Raw genomic sequence first — 17,517 nt, 5'->3', positions numbered from 1 at the left:
GGCTCCAATATCTGGCAAACATAGACAGGTTTAGAAACAACACAGCTAACTCGTTATCGATAATATTCCTCTGTGTCATGATCGTGTCACGATTGTGTCCAGTGCAGCTGGAGGAGGGGAAGGAAGGAGGGGATTTGTGGGAGCGGGTTTCAAGCATCCTGCTTTGATGGTCAGCTGTTGCAGGAGCTCGGGGGCAAGTGGAGGGAGCTGAACGTTCAAGGGGAGGTGGATCAGTCAATCAATCCATCAAATTAATTGAGCTTTTACTGTGTGCAGAGCGCTGTACTAATAAACGCTTAAGAGTAGAATAGAGCAGAGTTGGCAGACGCATTCCCACAGTGAGCTTACGCTCTAGAGAGTGGATGCAGCAAATTCACATCTCCTACTTGGTCGGGGGAAATCCCGGGAGTGTGACTTGTTCAGTCCATTAATCAGTGGTATATACTGAGCGCTCACTGTGTGCAGAGCACCATAGTAAGTGCTTGGAAGAGTACATTTTAACAAGAGTTGGCAGACACAGCCCCTGACAACAGTGAGCTTGCAGTCTAGAAGAGGAGAGCGTTCAATGAGGGAAAGAATCGTGGTTACGGGATTGGACCCATCTGACTTGGAACCATTCTGAAAAGACAGTGCCATCAAGCACTCTCCTCACTTGGCGAGGGAGAAAGGGGAGGAGGAGGAGGAGGAGGAGGAGGAAAAGAAGGAAGAGAAGCAGAAGGAGGTAGAAGAGGAGGGAACTCAAAACACAGCATCAAAGTTACTGCAACATCTCAGCACTTCTGTCTCCGAAATAATAATGACTGTGGTATTTGTTAAGTGCTTACTATGTGCCAAGCACCCTGCTAGGGGCTGGGTTGGAGACAAGATAATGGGATCGGACCAAGTCCCTGTCCATCTTGGGACTCACAGTCTAAGGCAGGCAAATGAACTCTAGAGATACAGATACGTATGTTTACTGTGGTATGCTTCCAAGCGCTTAGTACAGTGCTCTGCTCACAGTTAGCACTCAAAAAGTCCGTTTGAATGAAGATACCCTTGAGTCTATGCAAAGCCAGACTTGGCAAAGAACAAGCTCTGGGAGGTTTCCTAAGTCTCTGCTGGGTTTCTTAGACTATCCATCTCTTTCTGACCTCTCCAGATTTACAAAGGTCAGAGAGGTGAAGTGATATAAACGGCCCCTTCTCCCCACTCCCTCTTCAGACTCAAAGATGGGGGTTCAATGATCCGACCAAACCCCACCATTGCCCTGATGTAATATCTCCCACAGAGAAGGGCGGAGAGTGGGTGAAGCAAGAGACAAGGGCCGAAGAAGAGGAAGGGAACAATCAAACATATAAATCTCTTTAAACGCTATGGCTGCTTCCATTTTTATCTGGTATTTGGATGAGAAACACAAATGCAAGTTATTCAAGTTTTAGACGGTGGAAGATTGTATTTGCAATACAGATTTACAATGACTGTATCTTGTTTACAAAGTCTGGCTTTTGTTCTGAGAAAAATGGAAAAGACTGTTTTCTATCGATCCCAGCTGCCATTTCAAGGGTTTCTGGGGGGTGGCTATGAAAGTTAATATTTCAGGAGACCATCCCTCCTTTCAGTCGGTGAGACAGTGTGGGATATAGATTTCCACCTGTGTTCTTAGGCTGCATTTTTTTCCCATCAGCTTCATAATGGCAGCTCCCTTCTGTTCTCACTCCTCAACTTCTGAGAAATTCTCATAAATATCAGCTGGCTTTCCTCCCTCGAAGAAAAGAGAGATCGAAAAATCAGAGCTTACCTTCTTTTTCACATGGCCCTTCCTCCCCTAAGTCTAGTTCAAAATTCTGCCCATTAGCAGAATATTTTTTCTTTATGGCATTTGTTGAGCATTTACTATGTGCTAGGTACTGTACTAAGCACTGGGGTAGATACAAGCAAATCAGGTTGGACACCGGCCCTGTCCCACATGGGGCTCACAGTCTTCCTCTCCATTTTACAGATTTAGAACCCAGGTCCTTCTGACATCCAGCTCCATGCTCTATCCACTAGGCCATGCTGCTTTTCCACAGAGGTCACAAAGTCTAAAACTATAGACAAACCGACAACCTCAATCTGATTTATGGCTCATGGATTTGTTAGATGTTTCCGTGCAGTTCTGTAGCATCACAAACATTTAGTACAGTGCTTTGCCCACAGTAAGCGCTCAATTAATATTTTTGAGTGAATGAATGAATTTTTCTCCAAATATTTTGGTGGAAGCAAATTCAGTTCTCCTGAAGGAAGATGTGTCACCATCACCATTAGATGGGATCTGACTCCCTCTGAATCCCTGTTATCTTGTTGGACCATCAGAATCATCTGAACTCCACCTGCTCAACTAGCCTCCACCCAATAGCCACCCTAAACGTGGGCACTTATTACATTGACTTTTATTATTAGCTTTATTCAATTATCTTGTCTTATGCTGTCGAGCCATCTCCGACCCATAGCAGACTCCATGGGCCCATCTCTCCCAGAATGCCCTACCTCTATTTGCAATCATTCTGGTAGTGTTTCCATATGGTTTTCTTGGTCAAGATCCAGAAATGGTTTACCACCGCCTCCTTCTGCGCTGTCACCTGGGGTCTCCGCCCTCGACTCTCTCCCATGCCACTGCCGCTCAGCACAGGGGACTTTTGCCCTATAGCAGATGGCCTTACACTCGCTAGCCACTGCCCAAGCTAAGAATGGAATGGGTAGGCCTCTGCTTGACTCTCCCTCCCGTAGCCAAGACTGGTAGAGCGTTGGACACTCTTCAGGTGCGACCCTGAGAGGGGCATTCAATTATCTAGCTATCTTTAATTATTCCTCCTCCAACTACTTGGGAATGGCTTTGTCTGTTAATCTCTCCCATTAGACTGTAAGTTCTTTGAAGTCACAGGCTATGTCTCTCACCCAAAGATACCTTTCCAAGCACTTAGTACGGTGTGGGCAGAGTTGGTGCTCCTAAATAATACTGATTGACGATGGGTCTTTTCCATCTCTTCTGAACTCCCTCCAGTGGCAAGAATAGAAATGAAGGGGGCTGGTTCCCATTTCATCACTTGGTTGGTTTTGTTTTTTCCATGGGTTCAGGACACGTGTGATGGCCTTTCTCTTCCAGGGTGGGGAGAGAAAAAAGGGAGAGGGGGAGAAAGCAGGAAGGCAGAAGGAGAAGGAGAGACGGGGAGGGAGGAGGAGGCAGCAGTTGGAGAGAGGATGAACAGAGAGAAGGGAAAAGGAAAAGAAGGCAAAAGAAGAAGAGAATTCTAAACTGGATAGGGAACGTGGATTGTGTAGTTGGCCAGAATGCCTGGTAAGACCCTATCCAGAACTCCACAAATAAAAATAGCAAATATTTAAAAAAATTGTACTGTATATAAAATTGTATAAAAATATCCAAGCAAGAAAAAACAGAAATTTGCCCACATCTATTATTCAGAATACCAGTAACTAGACACCACCTATGACTATGTGTTATATTATGGGTGTTTGTATCCAGTTATGAACCACACACACACAAACGCACATACATGCACACACACAAATGCACACATGGTAGATTACCCCGTAGAGACATATGTAATTACGCTGAGTCCTATCACACCAGGAATCCTAGCTAGAAGGCTAAGAGTAGGATTGCTCATTTAAAAGCTGTCTCATAGAAGCAGCGGCGTCGTAAGTGGCCAAACATTTTCATGAGGCTTTCCAACACAGTCTCCCGGAAAGCCAAAGACCGCAGCAAGCCGATAAGCCTGTCGGGTAGCATGTCACTGTCCAGTTGGCAAGCCACAGGTCACCTCAGGGAAGATAATCTAAGCCAGGTTTCAATGTCACTTGCCCAGCGGTGGGATTTCCTATGATTTCTTTTCAGGAACAGTTGACTCCCTAATGTCCTGTTTACTATGAACGGCATTACAGAGCACATCAATATGGCTAAGAAACTCAAAATCTGCCATCGGGTATCAGCAGCGAATATTCCCTTTGGCTTCTTAGAGTAATATTCTTAGGCAGATCAGGATGATTATGGCCATTTTCAATTAAACAGATCCTGGAAAATGCTAAAGAGACATCCACGGATGGAACATGACCAAAGGAATGGGAATCATTCCTTTATCTGAGAAGGGAGAATCGATGGGTCATTATCATTGCCTCTGAAGAGGATTCCCCCAAACAGAAGTCTTCCCTAAGACATCTCCCTAGTGCTCCGAGTTTCCCAGCACTCCTCCCTTATTTCTTCTTGGAAAAATCTCCAGGCCAGAGGTTGGTTGACTGGAGGGATGGGTGCCAGCTTCTTGAGGCTCATGGAGTGCCAACCTGTGAGATTCACAGTTGAGCTTGAGGAAGGGTAACAAAGAGAACGTGTCTCCATATTCAGTAGGGTTGCGGGCTGACGTCAAGCTTCTGCCCAGGGCCCTATACTAGCCAGGAATCCTCATGCTTCAGGCCAAAGAGGGAATTTGGCCTCAATTATCAGGCTATTTCAGGAGAGTAGATGACATTCGTTGGCCAGACATACATATTCAGATCATTGCCTTCATTGCCCACTTCACTCTCCGTTGATTCTTTCTAAGGACCCGAGCGGTGAATGTTACAATCCCCTCATGGCTACCCAGAGACCCTCTGGGCAGGTAGGAAGCGATATTTCCAGTCAACCATCACCTTTCTTGTAGATTTAGTGCCATGCCCATGACATACAGAACCATCCAAGCCCGCAGCCCTTTCTAGTGTAACCTTGCTTCTGAGGAAAAAAGCCAGGGAGAGAATACAGTGGAGAGAGAGTGGTGTAAATGCTCTCCACGGACTGTGTAGATCTATAGTTCTTTCTAATAATGATAATGATAATGATAATATCCATAATGATAGTAATAGTTTTTAAGTGCTTACTATGTTTCAAGCACCGTCCTAAGTGCTGGGTTAGATACAACATAATCAGGTTGGACACAGTCCCTGTCCCACAGAGGGCTCACAGTCTAAGTAGGAGGAAGTTGGGTTTAATCCCCATTTCCAGATGAAGAAACTGAGGTGCTGAGAAGTTACATGACTTGCCCAAGGCCACACAGCAGACAAGTGGTGGAGCTGGGCTCTCTGAGTCCCAGGCCCATGCTCTTTCCACTGGGCCACACCGCTTCTCTCTCCTCCCAATTAAGAGAAAAAAAACCCTGCATTTTTTCCTCCATCAGTTTCTCTCCATCTCTCTCTGCCGTCTATAAATCATTGAGTGCTGTCATTTATTTGCTAGATGAATGGTTTGGAAAGAAAACCAAAGAGGGAGACATTTTTGCCAAACAGCTGGGAGACCTATATGCTATTTTACTCATTGGGCAGTCATTTGGAGGCAGGCTGCCTGGGAAACACTCCCCGGGGTCGTTTGGATGAGGTAATTAGAAGGAAATTTCTTCAAAGTGCAGATTGGGTTCACGGAAAGTTTCTGTGTCATCTGCTGAGGTGTCAACCTTTTCCCACAGCCATCAGCTCCCTGGGGGCATAACCTAGAGTTGGAACAATCGGTTATGCTGTGCTCTCCCAAGCACCTAGAAGAGTGCTCTCTACATAGTAAGCACTCAATACATACCACTGATAGATTGAGGGAGAGAAGGGAAGAATAAAGATAAAAATGATAATGGTGGTATTTGTTAAGCACTCGCTATGTGCCAAGCACTGTTTTAAGTGCTGGGGTATGTAAAAGATAATCGAGTTGGGCCCGATCCCTGTCCCACGTGGGGCTCGTGGTCTCAATCCCCATTTTACAGGTGAGGGAACTGAGGCACAGAGAAGTGACTTGCCCAAGGTCACACAGAAGACGAGTGGCAGAGGTGGGATCGGAATTTAGGTCCTTCCAACTCCCAGGCCTGAGCTCTATCCATTAGGCCAAGCCGCTTTCCAAGCTACCAAATGCACAACAACATATGTCAGAAATCTCCGCATGATTGTCCCTGGGTTTCTCGAGGTGATGGATTCTGTTACAGTCTCCACCACATTCCGCCAGCAGTGGTGGAAAACGAGGCAGGATGATGCCATCTGGACAACAGCAGTGGATTGATAACTGGGTACAGTGTGGAGAATACTGTGTCTTACCAATTAATCAACGGCATTTATTAAGCACTTACTATGTGCAGCACATTTTACTAAGTGCTCGGGAGAGTACAACATAACAGGTTTGGTAGACACGTTTCATGCGCTTAGTACAGTGCTCTGCACATAGTAAGTGCTCAATAAATACTACTGAATGAATGGATGCCCACAGGGAGGTTACAGCCTGGCGGAGGAGCTGACAGAATGAAGGCGAAGCTTTCTTTTTTTTTTTCTTTAATGAAGACAAAATAATCAGGTTGGACACGTCCATGTCTCACATGGAGCTCAGTCTTAATTCCTATTTTACAGATGAGAGAACTGAGGCCCAGAGAAGTGAAGTGACTTGCTCAAGGTCACACAGCAGACAAGCGGCAGAGCCGGGATTAGAACCCACGTCCTTCTGACTCCCAGGCCGGGGGTCTATCCACCAGACCATGCTGCTTCTCTTCCCGAGTAAGGCGGGGGCTGGCTTCAGAAGAACAGAAAACATCCAGGACATGGGAGTGAAAACTTCAGCTAGGGTCTTTCAACCTTCAGAACTGCTAGGCTGTGAGGCCTGGATTGTGTCTACTAACACCACCTGCACTGTACTTTCCCAAGCATTTGTACAGTGCTCTGCTCACAGTAAGTGCTCATGAACTATCACCAATTGACTGAATCAGGCAAATCAGCTATTACAAAAGCCACTAAAACTCCCCGAATGCTTGGTAAAAATAGATATCTTTTTAGGTCAGGCCAGCCTTTCATCTTCCCCTTGCCACTGCGCCTCGGGGGAAAATTCTGAGAGGAGGCAGAGGGATGGAGGATCTCTCTTTTCCTAAACTGCACTCCTGCGGCTTATGACTTAGGAAGAAGCAAGTCACAGTCTTTCAGGAAGAATGGCTATATTTCCTGCATCGTCTTAAACAGTGCTTAGCCCTGCTCTTGTGCATGGGACGTGAGGGCTCTGGAGTTAATGACTGCTATAATAATAATTGTGGTATTTGTTAAGCGCTTACTATGTGCCAGGTACTGAACTAAGCACTGGGGTAGATACAACGTAATTGGTTTGGACACAGTCCTGTCCCATATGGGGCTCACAGTCTTCATCCCCATTTTCCAGATGAGGGAACTGAGGCTCAGAGAAGTGAAACGACTTGCCCAAGGTCACACAGCAGACAAGTGGTGGAGCCGGGAATAGAACCTGGGTCCTTCTGACTCCCAGGCCCGTGCTCCATCTACTAGGGCACCCTGCATCTCTGTTTCTCTGTTGGTTTGGCTTCTCTACCTGGAGTGGGGTCGAGGGGTCGAGGTGAGGTCTCACCTGTCCCAGCTCAGTGGGGGTGGATTTACTTCCTCTGTTTCACTGAGACCCTCTGGGAAAGTCCAGACCAAAGCCCAGACCACCCTATTACACCCTCCACCCCATTGGAAAGAATGAATTTTAACTGCATTTTCACACAAAATAGAAACAACTACATCAAGATGTATCTCCGGCCCCTCCTAACCTCTCTGAAGAGATAAAGCCGGGGGGGGTCTCCTTTCCTCAGACGCTTCCTCGCTCCCGGTTTTTCACGCTCACCCCCTAAAGGTTGTCCAATCTCCCTCCCTACCCCGGGACTTTGCTCTACTTATCTTTAATCTCTTCTGCAAGAGCTTCCCAGGGGGGTTACAAAAGCGATCCCGCTGAGGTGAATGAGGAGAATCCATCTGTGTTCCTCCCTATTCTCCCTTGGCCTCTCCCTCACGGTGAGCCTGGGGAAGTGGAGAGTGAAGCCCCTCTCGGGGAATGGGAAATGGGGTCGGTACCCTAACAGATGACATGTCTGAGATGTGTTTATCTGACCCCAGAGGAATCCAAGGTCAGATAAAGGTTCCCAAAGGACCTCTTTAGATCACTGCTCCAGAGAAGCTCTGAGAAGAGAGGGTCAGCCATTGTTCCCCGCCTCCCCCCACAACCCCGTCCCCGGTCCCCGTCTCCAGGGCCTGAGGGAAATGGCGAAGGGGAGTCTGAATTCAGCATCCGTACGGCAAAACACTAGGCTTCCGGGTGGTGGTTAAACCAAGAGAGTTTCCTGCCCCGGGCTGGAAACCAGTGCGATAAAGACGTCTCAAAATAATCGCTGCCACAATCACAAATACAATGATGATAATAACGATAATAACAATATTCAATGTTGAGGATAATAATAACAGTTTGGGGAGATTCCAAGCCTCTTTCAGTGTATCGCTTCACTATCGCAAGCGTGCGATGCCCCCTCTGCCCAAGGCGGAGTCCTAGCCAGGAGTCCTGGGATGGATCCCTTCTGTATGGGGAGATATCGCCCCCTCCCCAGGAGCGTTAAAGCCCCTCCTGAAGCCCCCCAAGAGTCATTCGCTGTGAGCGAGCAGGAGAAAGAAGAGAAGGGAGAGGAAGAGGAGGAGGAGGCCGCTCTGGGGTGTGTTTTTTTGGTGTTTGAGAGGTGGCCGTCTTCCTCTAACAACAGTCTTTGTGAAGGAAGAAGGAGAGAAGGGTGGAGAAGACTCAGCTAAATTGGTGAAAGACATGTTCGGTCTTGGTTTTGGGGAATAAGGATTTTTTTTTTTTACTCTTCCGTATCTGAAAAAAAAACAGAAAAAAGAAAAGAGTCAATGCTGCCTTGTGGAAAAAATGGGGGAGGGGGCTAAAGTTGGCTCATTCCTGTGGAATGTGTGGAATGATTTAGTTTCTCTCCTGCTGTTCAGGGCTCAATCCAGACCCTGATTCTTCTTACCCATCACTTAGTCCCTGGCTGGGTGATTTCAGGAGAAATCAAGAAAATATTTTAACCTAAATCCCCAATGGGTAAAGACTTCTCCTTCCAAAGTTCTGGGCTTGAGAGTCAGAGGACATGGGTTCTAATCCCTCCTATGCCACTTGTCTGCTGTGTGACCTTGGGCAAGCCACTTAATTTCTCTGTGCCTGTTACCTCATCTGTAAATGGGGATGATGATTGTGAGCCCCATGTGGGACAAGCTGATTACCTTCTATCTACCCCAGATCTTAGAACAGTACTTGACACATAGTAAGCACTTAAATACCATTATTATTATTATTGTTATTATTTTATTATTATTACAGGAAGCGAGCCTCGGGAGCAGAGGTCTAAATATTAGAAGCACTTTTAGCCGAGTGGAAAGAGCATGGGCTTGGGAGTCGGAGGACTTGGGTTCCAATCCTGGCTCCATCAATGGCTTGCTGTGTGACCTTGGGCAAGTAACTTCATTTCTCCGTGCCTCGGTTTCTTCACCTGTAAAATATGGATGAAATCCTACTCCTCCTATTTAGATGGTGGGACCGGGATTGTGTCCAATCTGATTAACTTGTATCTACCCAGGGAGTGTGTCCAAACTGACAACCTTGTGTGGACCCCAGCACTTAGAACGGTGCTTGACACAAGATAAGCACTTAACAAATAGAGTAATAATAACAATACTATACATGGTAGACTCCGGGAGTGCAGCAACTGGAGTTTATTCTTTAATCTGGACCTGAGTCGACACAGGGGCTCAGGGGCTGAGGGGGAACCCTGAATATGGGACAATCCTGGAATGTGATTAGCCAATGGAAGAGGATTGAGGGTGGGCATGGGTGGGCAGGACGATGGGAAGATCAGGGCATTAGAAGCATGCACGTTAGTGTAACAATAACAATTGTTATTATTAAGGTATATGTTAAGCGCTTACTATGTGCCAATACTAAGTGCTGGGTGGATACAAGCAAATCAGGCTGGACATAGTCCCTCTCCCATGTGGGGCTCTCAGCCTCAATCTCCGTTTTACAGTTGAGGTAACTGAGGCACAGAGAAGTGAAGCGACTCGCCCTAGATCACACAGCAGACAGGTGGCCCAGCCGGGATTAGAACCCATGACCTTCAGGCTCCCAGGCTTGGACTCTATCCACTACACCAAGCTGTTTCCCAAGAAGAAAGTAGGAACCAGAAGAGGAAGTTGGTCAGAAATCTGGGCCTTTCCAGCTTAGAGGAAGACTTTCTTAGAGAGGAAATTGAGGGGAAACTAGGAAGAATTGGTTTGGTAAACTTCCTTCCTTAATCTCTCTGGTTGTAATTACATCCCAGCCAACTATCAAGGGCCCAAGGTCTGACTGATCATACAGCCCCCGACTCTCTTTTTTGTCTCTTCTGAGACTTGATGGTTCCCCATTTCTCTGTTTTATTTTAATGGCATTCGTTGAGCACTTACTTTGTACAAGGCACTGTACTAAGCGTTAGGATGAATAAGAGCAAATCAGTTTGGATAGAGTCCATGTGCTATATGGTGCTCACAGTCTTAATCCCCTTCTCATAGATGAGGTAAGTGAGGCCCAGAAAGGTTACGTGACTTGCCTAAGGTCACACAGCAGACAAGCGGTGGAGCCGGGATGAGAACCCAGGTTTCTGCTCCTCAGAAACTCCCCTCGAAGGAGATCTCTTCTCAGCTGATTTGGCTACTTTGGCACAATCGGCACTTGCACATCATCTATGGGTGATAATTGCCTAAGCTCTTCCCTTTGCCACTGACAATCGAGAGTTGCCCAGTATTCCTGCCCGAGAGTCACAGGGTGAGTTTTGTGGTGGTCGCTCGGGAGGCCCGAGGTGGAGGCAGAGGAAGGCGAGGAAAGTTGGGAAGTGGAGAAGGACCCCTCCTAACCTGCCCTGAGAGCGTTTGGCCCAGAACTTTCACAAGTGAAAATTGAAAATGAATTTCCAGGAGGTCACATCTCCTTGTAAACAGCTTGATCTCTTCTCCAACTAACATGTTTGGACAATCATAATAACAACTGTGGCATTTGTTAAGTGCTTACTATGCCAATCACCGTCTACCCACTAGGATAAATTCAAGATAATCACAATCCTTTTCCCTTGCTTGATCTCTTCCCCAACTAACACGACTGGATAATAATAATAACTGACTTTTGTTAAGTGCTTACTATACACCAAGCACTGGATTAAGCGCTAAGGTAAATTCAGGATAATCACAGTTTTTTTCCTACAAGGGGCTCACAGTCTAGGTAGGAGGGAGAACAGGTATTAAAATCCCAATCCCTAAGAAACTGAGGCATAGAGAGGTTAAGTGATGTGCTCGGGGTCATACAGCAGGGAAGTTTTGGAGCTGGGTTTAAAACCCAGGGCTGTGCTCTCTCCATCCAGTCAAACTGCTTTCTCACTTGCCTAATGATTCTAGTGTGGTCAGTGGGTAGACATAAGCTAATCGGACTGGACACAGTCCATGTCCCACGTACATTTTACATTTGGGGTAACTGAGGCACAGAGAAATGAAGCGACTTGTCCAAGGTAATAATAATAATAATAATAATGTTGGTATTTGTTAAGCGCTTACTATGTGCAGGGCACTGTTCTAAGCGCTGGGGTAGATACAGGGGAATCAGGTTGTCCCACGTGAGGCTCACAGTTAATCCCCATTTTACAGATGAGGGAACTGAGGCACAGAGAAGTGAAGTGACTTGCCCACAGTCACACAGCTGACAAGTGGCAGAGCGGGAGTCGAACTCATGACCTCTGACTCCGAAGCCCAGGCTCTTTCCACTGAGCCACGCTGCTTCTCACGCATCACACAAGGTCACACATCAAACAAGTTGAGGAGTTGAGATTAGAACCCGGGTCCTCTGACACTCAGGCCTGTGCACTTTCCAGTAGGCTACCCGCCCTCACGCCCACACATATCATTTTTTGAGCTCAAATATCAGGCTGATGAATCCCACAGAATTGTATTTAAAGAACTCATTTTCCAGATGTAAAGTTTTTGCTTCCCAAAAGAAACACGTGCTGTTCAACCTGCCCAGGTGTTGATGTGGATGGATTATACCTAATTGAAGCCCTCTGAGCTGAAACAGCTGGCTCAATTTCCCTTTCCACTCTGCCCCTTCAGGCTATTTCCTAAGTGTCACACCTCTGTCCCCTGCACTGCCAAACTGCTATCCACTCAGTCTCCGCCTGTTAATTATTCTGGTATTTTTTTAAGTGCTTACTAGGTATCAAGCATTGTACTAAGCGCTGGGATAGACACGAGATCGAGTTGGACGCCATCCTAATGAACTTGGGGCATACGGTCCAATTGCCCATAAAGCCTGTGGGTGGGAATATGCTGGCCCGATAGCCAGAAAAATGGCTTTATTTCACTAGCACAGAGCAGACTCCTGGAGCCTCTATTTATCATTGTTATTATCGTTATTATATTTATTATTATTATTATTTCATCTGTTAGGCACTTACTGTGTCCAGCACTGTCTTGTCAATCTTTCAGAAGCTGAGAGGAATGTAGCTGTTCGCCTGGACCAGTGAAGCATTCAGGGACTTCTCCCTCCAAGGATTATTTCATTGCTCCATTTATCATCTTTGATATTAAGCCTGAATCGAGAAGCAGTGTGGCGTAGCAGAAAGAGTATGGGCCTGGGAGTCAGCGGACCTGGGTTCTAATCCTGGCTCTGCCACTCATCTGCTGTGTGACCTTGGGCTAATCAGCGTGGCTCAGTGGAAAGAGCCCGGGCTTGGGAGTCAGAGGTCATGGGTTCGGATCGCTACTCTGCCCCTTGTCAGCTGTGTGACTGTGGGCAAGTCACTTCACTTCTCTGTGCCTCAGTTCCTTCATCTGTAAAATGGGGATGAAGACTGTGAGCCTCACGTGGGACAACCTCATTCCCCTGTATCTCCCCCAGCGCTTAGAACAGTGCTCTGCACGTAATAAGCGCTTAATGAATACCAACATTATTATTATTATTCTCTATGCCTCAGTTAACTCCGCTGTAAAATGAGGATGAAGACCATGAGCCCCATGTGGGACAGGGACTGTGTCCAACTTGATTAGCTTGTATCTGTCCCAGCACTTAGTACAGTACCTTAGTCCAGGCACAGGAAGCACCCAACAAATATCATTTAAAAAAAACAAAACTTGTTTATCTCATGCATACAGCCAGTTACATGTTATATGTTTTTTCTGCTGCTGCTATCTGTGCCGTTCTTCCCACTTTGACTGTGAGTCCCACGTGAATCAGGGATCAGGTCTGAATTTGACTTCCCTATAATCACCCCAGCACTTTCACAGTGCCCTATGCAGAATGGGTGCTAGGTAAATGTTAGTAACATCAGAGCAATAATAAATTGTTATTTGTGTAGAGTCTGGAAGATTTAGCAAGAGAGGAGCTTTGTTAACTGTAAGGTAAATTAAATAAAGTACAAATGACCGTGAGCAAATGAAATACAGGGTTGAGGAGGATTTCTACAGACAACTACACAATTAAATTCTCGGCCACTTTATGGTTTCAACATCGAACTGTAAACCTAATAAGACAGCCAATTTTTCCTTGCCCAGGGAAACGGGTCATATCTTCAAAATTAACTGATAATCCCCAAACGTTCTTAAACCAGATCCCAGACCCCTTGTGAGATGTCATCGAGGTGTTAGCAGGTCTTTATTCCAAGCTATTGATGCAATGAACTTGCTTGAGTTTCACTCCTCTGGTGAAGATGTTAATGAGCAGTGAAATGAGTGTATAACTCTGCTCTGATGCTGATTCATTTTCTTTTAGCACCCTTCTCTCAAGGAGCGAAAATGCTGGACACTTTTCCAGAGGAGCTAAATTGCTTCACCAAATCACATCCTCCGTATGTAAAGTAACGGAGGCTTTTCTCTCCATGACAGATGGACAGCACTTACCAATCATCAAAATAAATGTGTTATTTGTTAAGCAATGTACTGTGCGCTGGGGTAATAATAATAATTGTGGTATTTGTTAAGTGTTTACTATATGCTAGACACTGTACTAAGCACCAGGGTGGATACAAGCAAATCAGGTTGGACACAGTCCCTGTCCCACATAGGGCTCACAATCTCAATCCCCACTTTCCAGGTGAGGTAACTGAGGCATAGAGAAATGAAAGGAATTGCCCAAGATCACACATCAGACAAGTGTGTATATACGGCAATTAACGAATCGGATACAGTCCAGAACGGGGCTCATATTCTATAAAGGAGTGAGAACAGGTATTGGACCCCCATTTTCCAGAGGAGGAAACTGAGGCACAGAGAAGTTAAGTGACTTGCTCAGGGTCATATAACAGGCAAGTGGTGGAGCTGAGATTAGAACCCACTGCTCTTTCCGCTAGGTCAAGCTATCCCCTTTGCCCTACAACTCCCAAATTTTCAAACAAGATGGAACAATATGACTTAGAGAGATGGGAATGAATTATAAGGGCTTTGAAGACAGGAAGAGCTGTGCTCTGGCAGACTTGTAGGGGAAAGGAATTTCAGTCAGAGGAATAATAATAATAATAATGATAATAATAATTACGGTCCTCGTTAAGTGCTTACTATGTGCCACGCACTACTCTAAGCGCTGGATTAAATAAAAGTTTATCAGATTGGACACAATCCCTGTCCCAAATGGGGCTCACATTCTTAACCCCCATTTTCCAGGTGAGTTAACTGAGGCCCAGAGAAGTGAAGTGACTTGCACAAGATCACACAGCAGACATGTATGTGGCAGGGCTGGGATTAGAACCCAGGGCCTTCTAACTTCCCAGGTCTGGGTTCAGTTTTTGGGACTAAGGGACTAAGGGAAGGAAGGTAGGAGAGATGAGAGCAAGGTTCAGTTAGAAGAGGAGCTTGGGCTGAGCAAAGTTGGGAAGAAGAGGCGGAAGACAGCCAGTATGTGAGCATGTTGTGGGCAGGGAATGTATCTGTTCATTCCTTCATTCAATCGTATTTATCGAGCACTTACTCTGTGCAGAACACTGTTGTTGTATCATACTCTCCCAGGCGCTTAGTACAGTGCTCTGCACATAGTAAGCACTCAATAGACATGACTGGAAAGAACTGGAAGTCAGCCCTAAGGTCAATGGTAAAGAATTGGTGCTTGAGGCAGAAGAAATAGGAAGCCATTTAAGCATCAGCTCCTGTAGAAATGTGAGAGAATATGGAAAGAAAGCTCACCCTCCACCTCCTGTCTGGATGTTTTCTGGAGCATTAAGAAATCTTGTTGGTGCTTGATATTTTCAAAATAGTCATTCTGCTGAGCTTAGAGAAGCCAAAGTGTCCGAGAATGAGAAGGACCCATTTGTCTGAGAGATGAGAAGCAGGGTGGTCTAGTGGCTAGAGCCCGGGCCTGGGAGTCAGAAGGACCTGGGTTCTAATCCCAGCTCCAACACTTATCTGGTGTGTGACCCTGGGCTTCAGTGACCTCATCTGTAAAATGGGCATTAAGACCGTGAGCCTCATGTGAGACAGGGACTGTGTCTAACCCGATTTGCTTATATCCATCTCATTGCTTAGAACGGTGCCTGGTACACAGTAAGAACTTCATAAATACCACAATTATCGTAATTATCATTATTACGAGGCCTTGTAAATGATCCAATTCACCTCAGATCTTTCAGGCTCCCAATCCCAGGGGTCACGATCTGTAAGGGTTGTTTGGGGATTGTTTAAGGCCTTTTTCCGAGCTGAAAGGAACCCAGAAGCCACCAGGGCAGAGAGCAGATGCCCAGAGAAATCTCCAACACATATTCTCTAAGCTAGTCCTTACTGAACTATGGGGAAGTTTTTAGAGCTCACCATAATGTACCTCATAAAAAATAAGCCCTCCAATTACCTCTCCTGTAAATAGCAGATTTGCAGAAGTACGGAGAAGAAGCCTGATCTAGCAGAAAGAGAACAGGCCTGGGAGTCAGAGGAGGTGGGTTCTAATCCCAGCTCCACTCCTTGTCTGCTGCGTGACCTCGGGCAAGTCAATTAACCTCTCTGTGCCTCAGTTTCCTCATCTCTAAAATGGGGATTCGGTATATGCTCTACCTCCCCCTCAGACTGTGAGCCCCATGTGGGTCAGAGAATATGTCTGACCTGATTATCGTGTATCAACCACAGTGTTTAGTGCAGAGTAGGGGCTTAACAAAAGCTACAGTTATTATTAATACAAGATGTTTAAAAAACCAAGTAGCTCCAGACAATATGGGCCCGGGTTCTCTGGATAATTTGCAAGTCTTGTAGGGATTATCACATCAAAAGATCACCCCAAATCTAATGAGCTTCTCGGTTTCCTCTCTCCTTTGATCTGTTTTCTCTCACCCACTGTCAAGAGTCCGGTGAGTCAAAAGGCAGACACGGCAGAATTGGTTGTTAAAGAGTACTGTGGATCTTATGATGTTCACTCTCTGACAAGCGGCACCAGAAAGTGAGATGGTTTGGAGGCGCTGGAGGTCTTAGGCAGGTCAGTTACTCTCTCAATCAATCAGTCGACCAATCAATGGTATTTATTGAGCTCTTCTTGTGTGCAGAGCACTGTACTGTGCATTTGGGAGCGTACAATACAACCAGAGTTGGTAGACGTGTTCCTTGCCCAGGCTCCTTCTAGTCTAGAGGGGGAAATGGACATTAAATGGACATCTGTACAGAAGCTCTGTGGGGCTGAGGGTGGATGAATATCAAAAGCTTAAAGGGGACAGATCCAAGTGAAAAGGAGACGCAGAAAGGAGACGGAGTCAGGGAAATGAGGGCTGGGTTGGTTGGGGAAAGGTCTTTTGGAGGAGATGTGATTCTAATAAGGCTTTGAAGGTGGGGAGAGTGGTGATCTGTCAGATAGAAGCGGGAAGGGCATTCCACGACAGAGGCAGGATGTGGGCGAGAGGTGGTTGGCGAGAGAGAGGAGCTCGAGGTACAGTGCGAAGGTCAGCATCAGAGGAGCGAAGTACGCGGGCTGGGTTGTCGTAGGAGAGTAACGAGGTGAGGTAGGAGGGGCCCAGGGGATTGAGTGCTTTAAAGCCAACGGTGAGGAGCTTCTGTTTGATGCGGAGGTGGATCCCAGCTCTGCCACTTGTCAGCTGTGTGACTGTGGGCAAGTCACTTCACTTCTCTGGGCCTCAGTTACCTCATCCGTAAAATGGGGATTAACTGTGAGCCTCACGTGGGACAACCTGATCACCCTGTATCTACCCCAGTGCTTAGAACAGTGCTCTGCACATAGTAAGCGCTTAACAGATACCAACATTATTATTATTATTATTATTATGGGTATTCTCCGGAGGTTCTTGAGGGGTAGGGAGGCATGGACTGAACGAGCTGTCACATGGGGTACAGGGTGGTAAAGAACGCTTTGCCATTATCATCCAGGAAATCGGATCTATGCTCTCAGACAACATAGATAATGTCAGGTCAAAATCCTCTTCTCCCGATTAGGCTATTTCTATGGAAAGGACTGAATAAGCCTACATTTCTCAGTTCTCCAATCAATCAGTCAATGTTATTTATTGAGAGTTTACTGTGTGTAGAGCACTGTACGCTAAATCCTTAGCAGACTATAATACAACAGAGTTGGTAGACACGTTCCCTGCCCGCAAGGAGTCACAGTCCCGAAGGGGAGACAGATATTAGTTTAAAGAGATAAATCATAGATTTGCACATAAGTGCTGTAAGGTTGAGGGTGGGGTGAATATCAAG

The 17,517-nt window shown here is 46.2% G+C and overlaps 1 protein-coding gene and 1 non-coding gene across 8 annotated transcripts in view; both read right to left on the bottom strand.

Moving 5' to 3' along the window:
• Positions 1–17,517, bottom strand: part of PDE1C (phosphodiesterase 1C) — a 329,099-nt gene that overhangs the window by 21,887 nt on the left and 289,695 nt on the right. Inside the window, exon 19 of one of the 7 annotated variants that reach the window (XM_029048969.2) lies at positions 8,209–8,650. The exons of the other annotated variants lie outside the window; for them this stretch is intronic. Coding sequence (XP_028904802.1) covers positions 8,637–8,650 — 14 coding nt within the window. The 3' untranslated portion in view covers positions 8,209–8,636. Of the gene's footprint in view, positions 1–8,208; positions 8,651–17,517 lie in introns of those variants that run through there. 7 annotated transcript variants of the gene reach the window in all.
• On the bottom strand, positions 2,658–2,795 carry LOC114806219. Its single transcript, XR_003754255.1, has one exon. It is a non-coding gene; the product is annotated as a small nucleolar RNA SNORA7 (small nucleolar RNA).

Source organism: Ornithorhynchus anatinus, chromosome 21, assembly GCF_004115215.2.
Source record: "Ornithorhynchus anatinus isolate Pmale09 chromosome 21, mOrnAna1.pri.v4, whole genome shotgun sequence".
Lineage (NCBI taxonomy): Eukaryota > Metazoa > Chordata > Mammalia > Monotremata > Ornithorhynchidae > Ornithorhynchus > Ornithorhynchus anatinus.
This window is presented reverse-complemented; position numbering and strand designations above follow the sequence as displayed.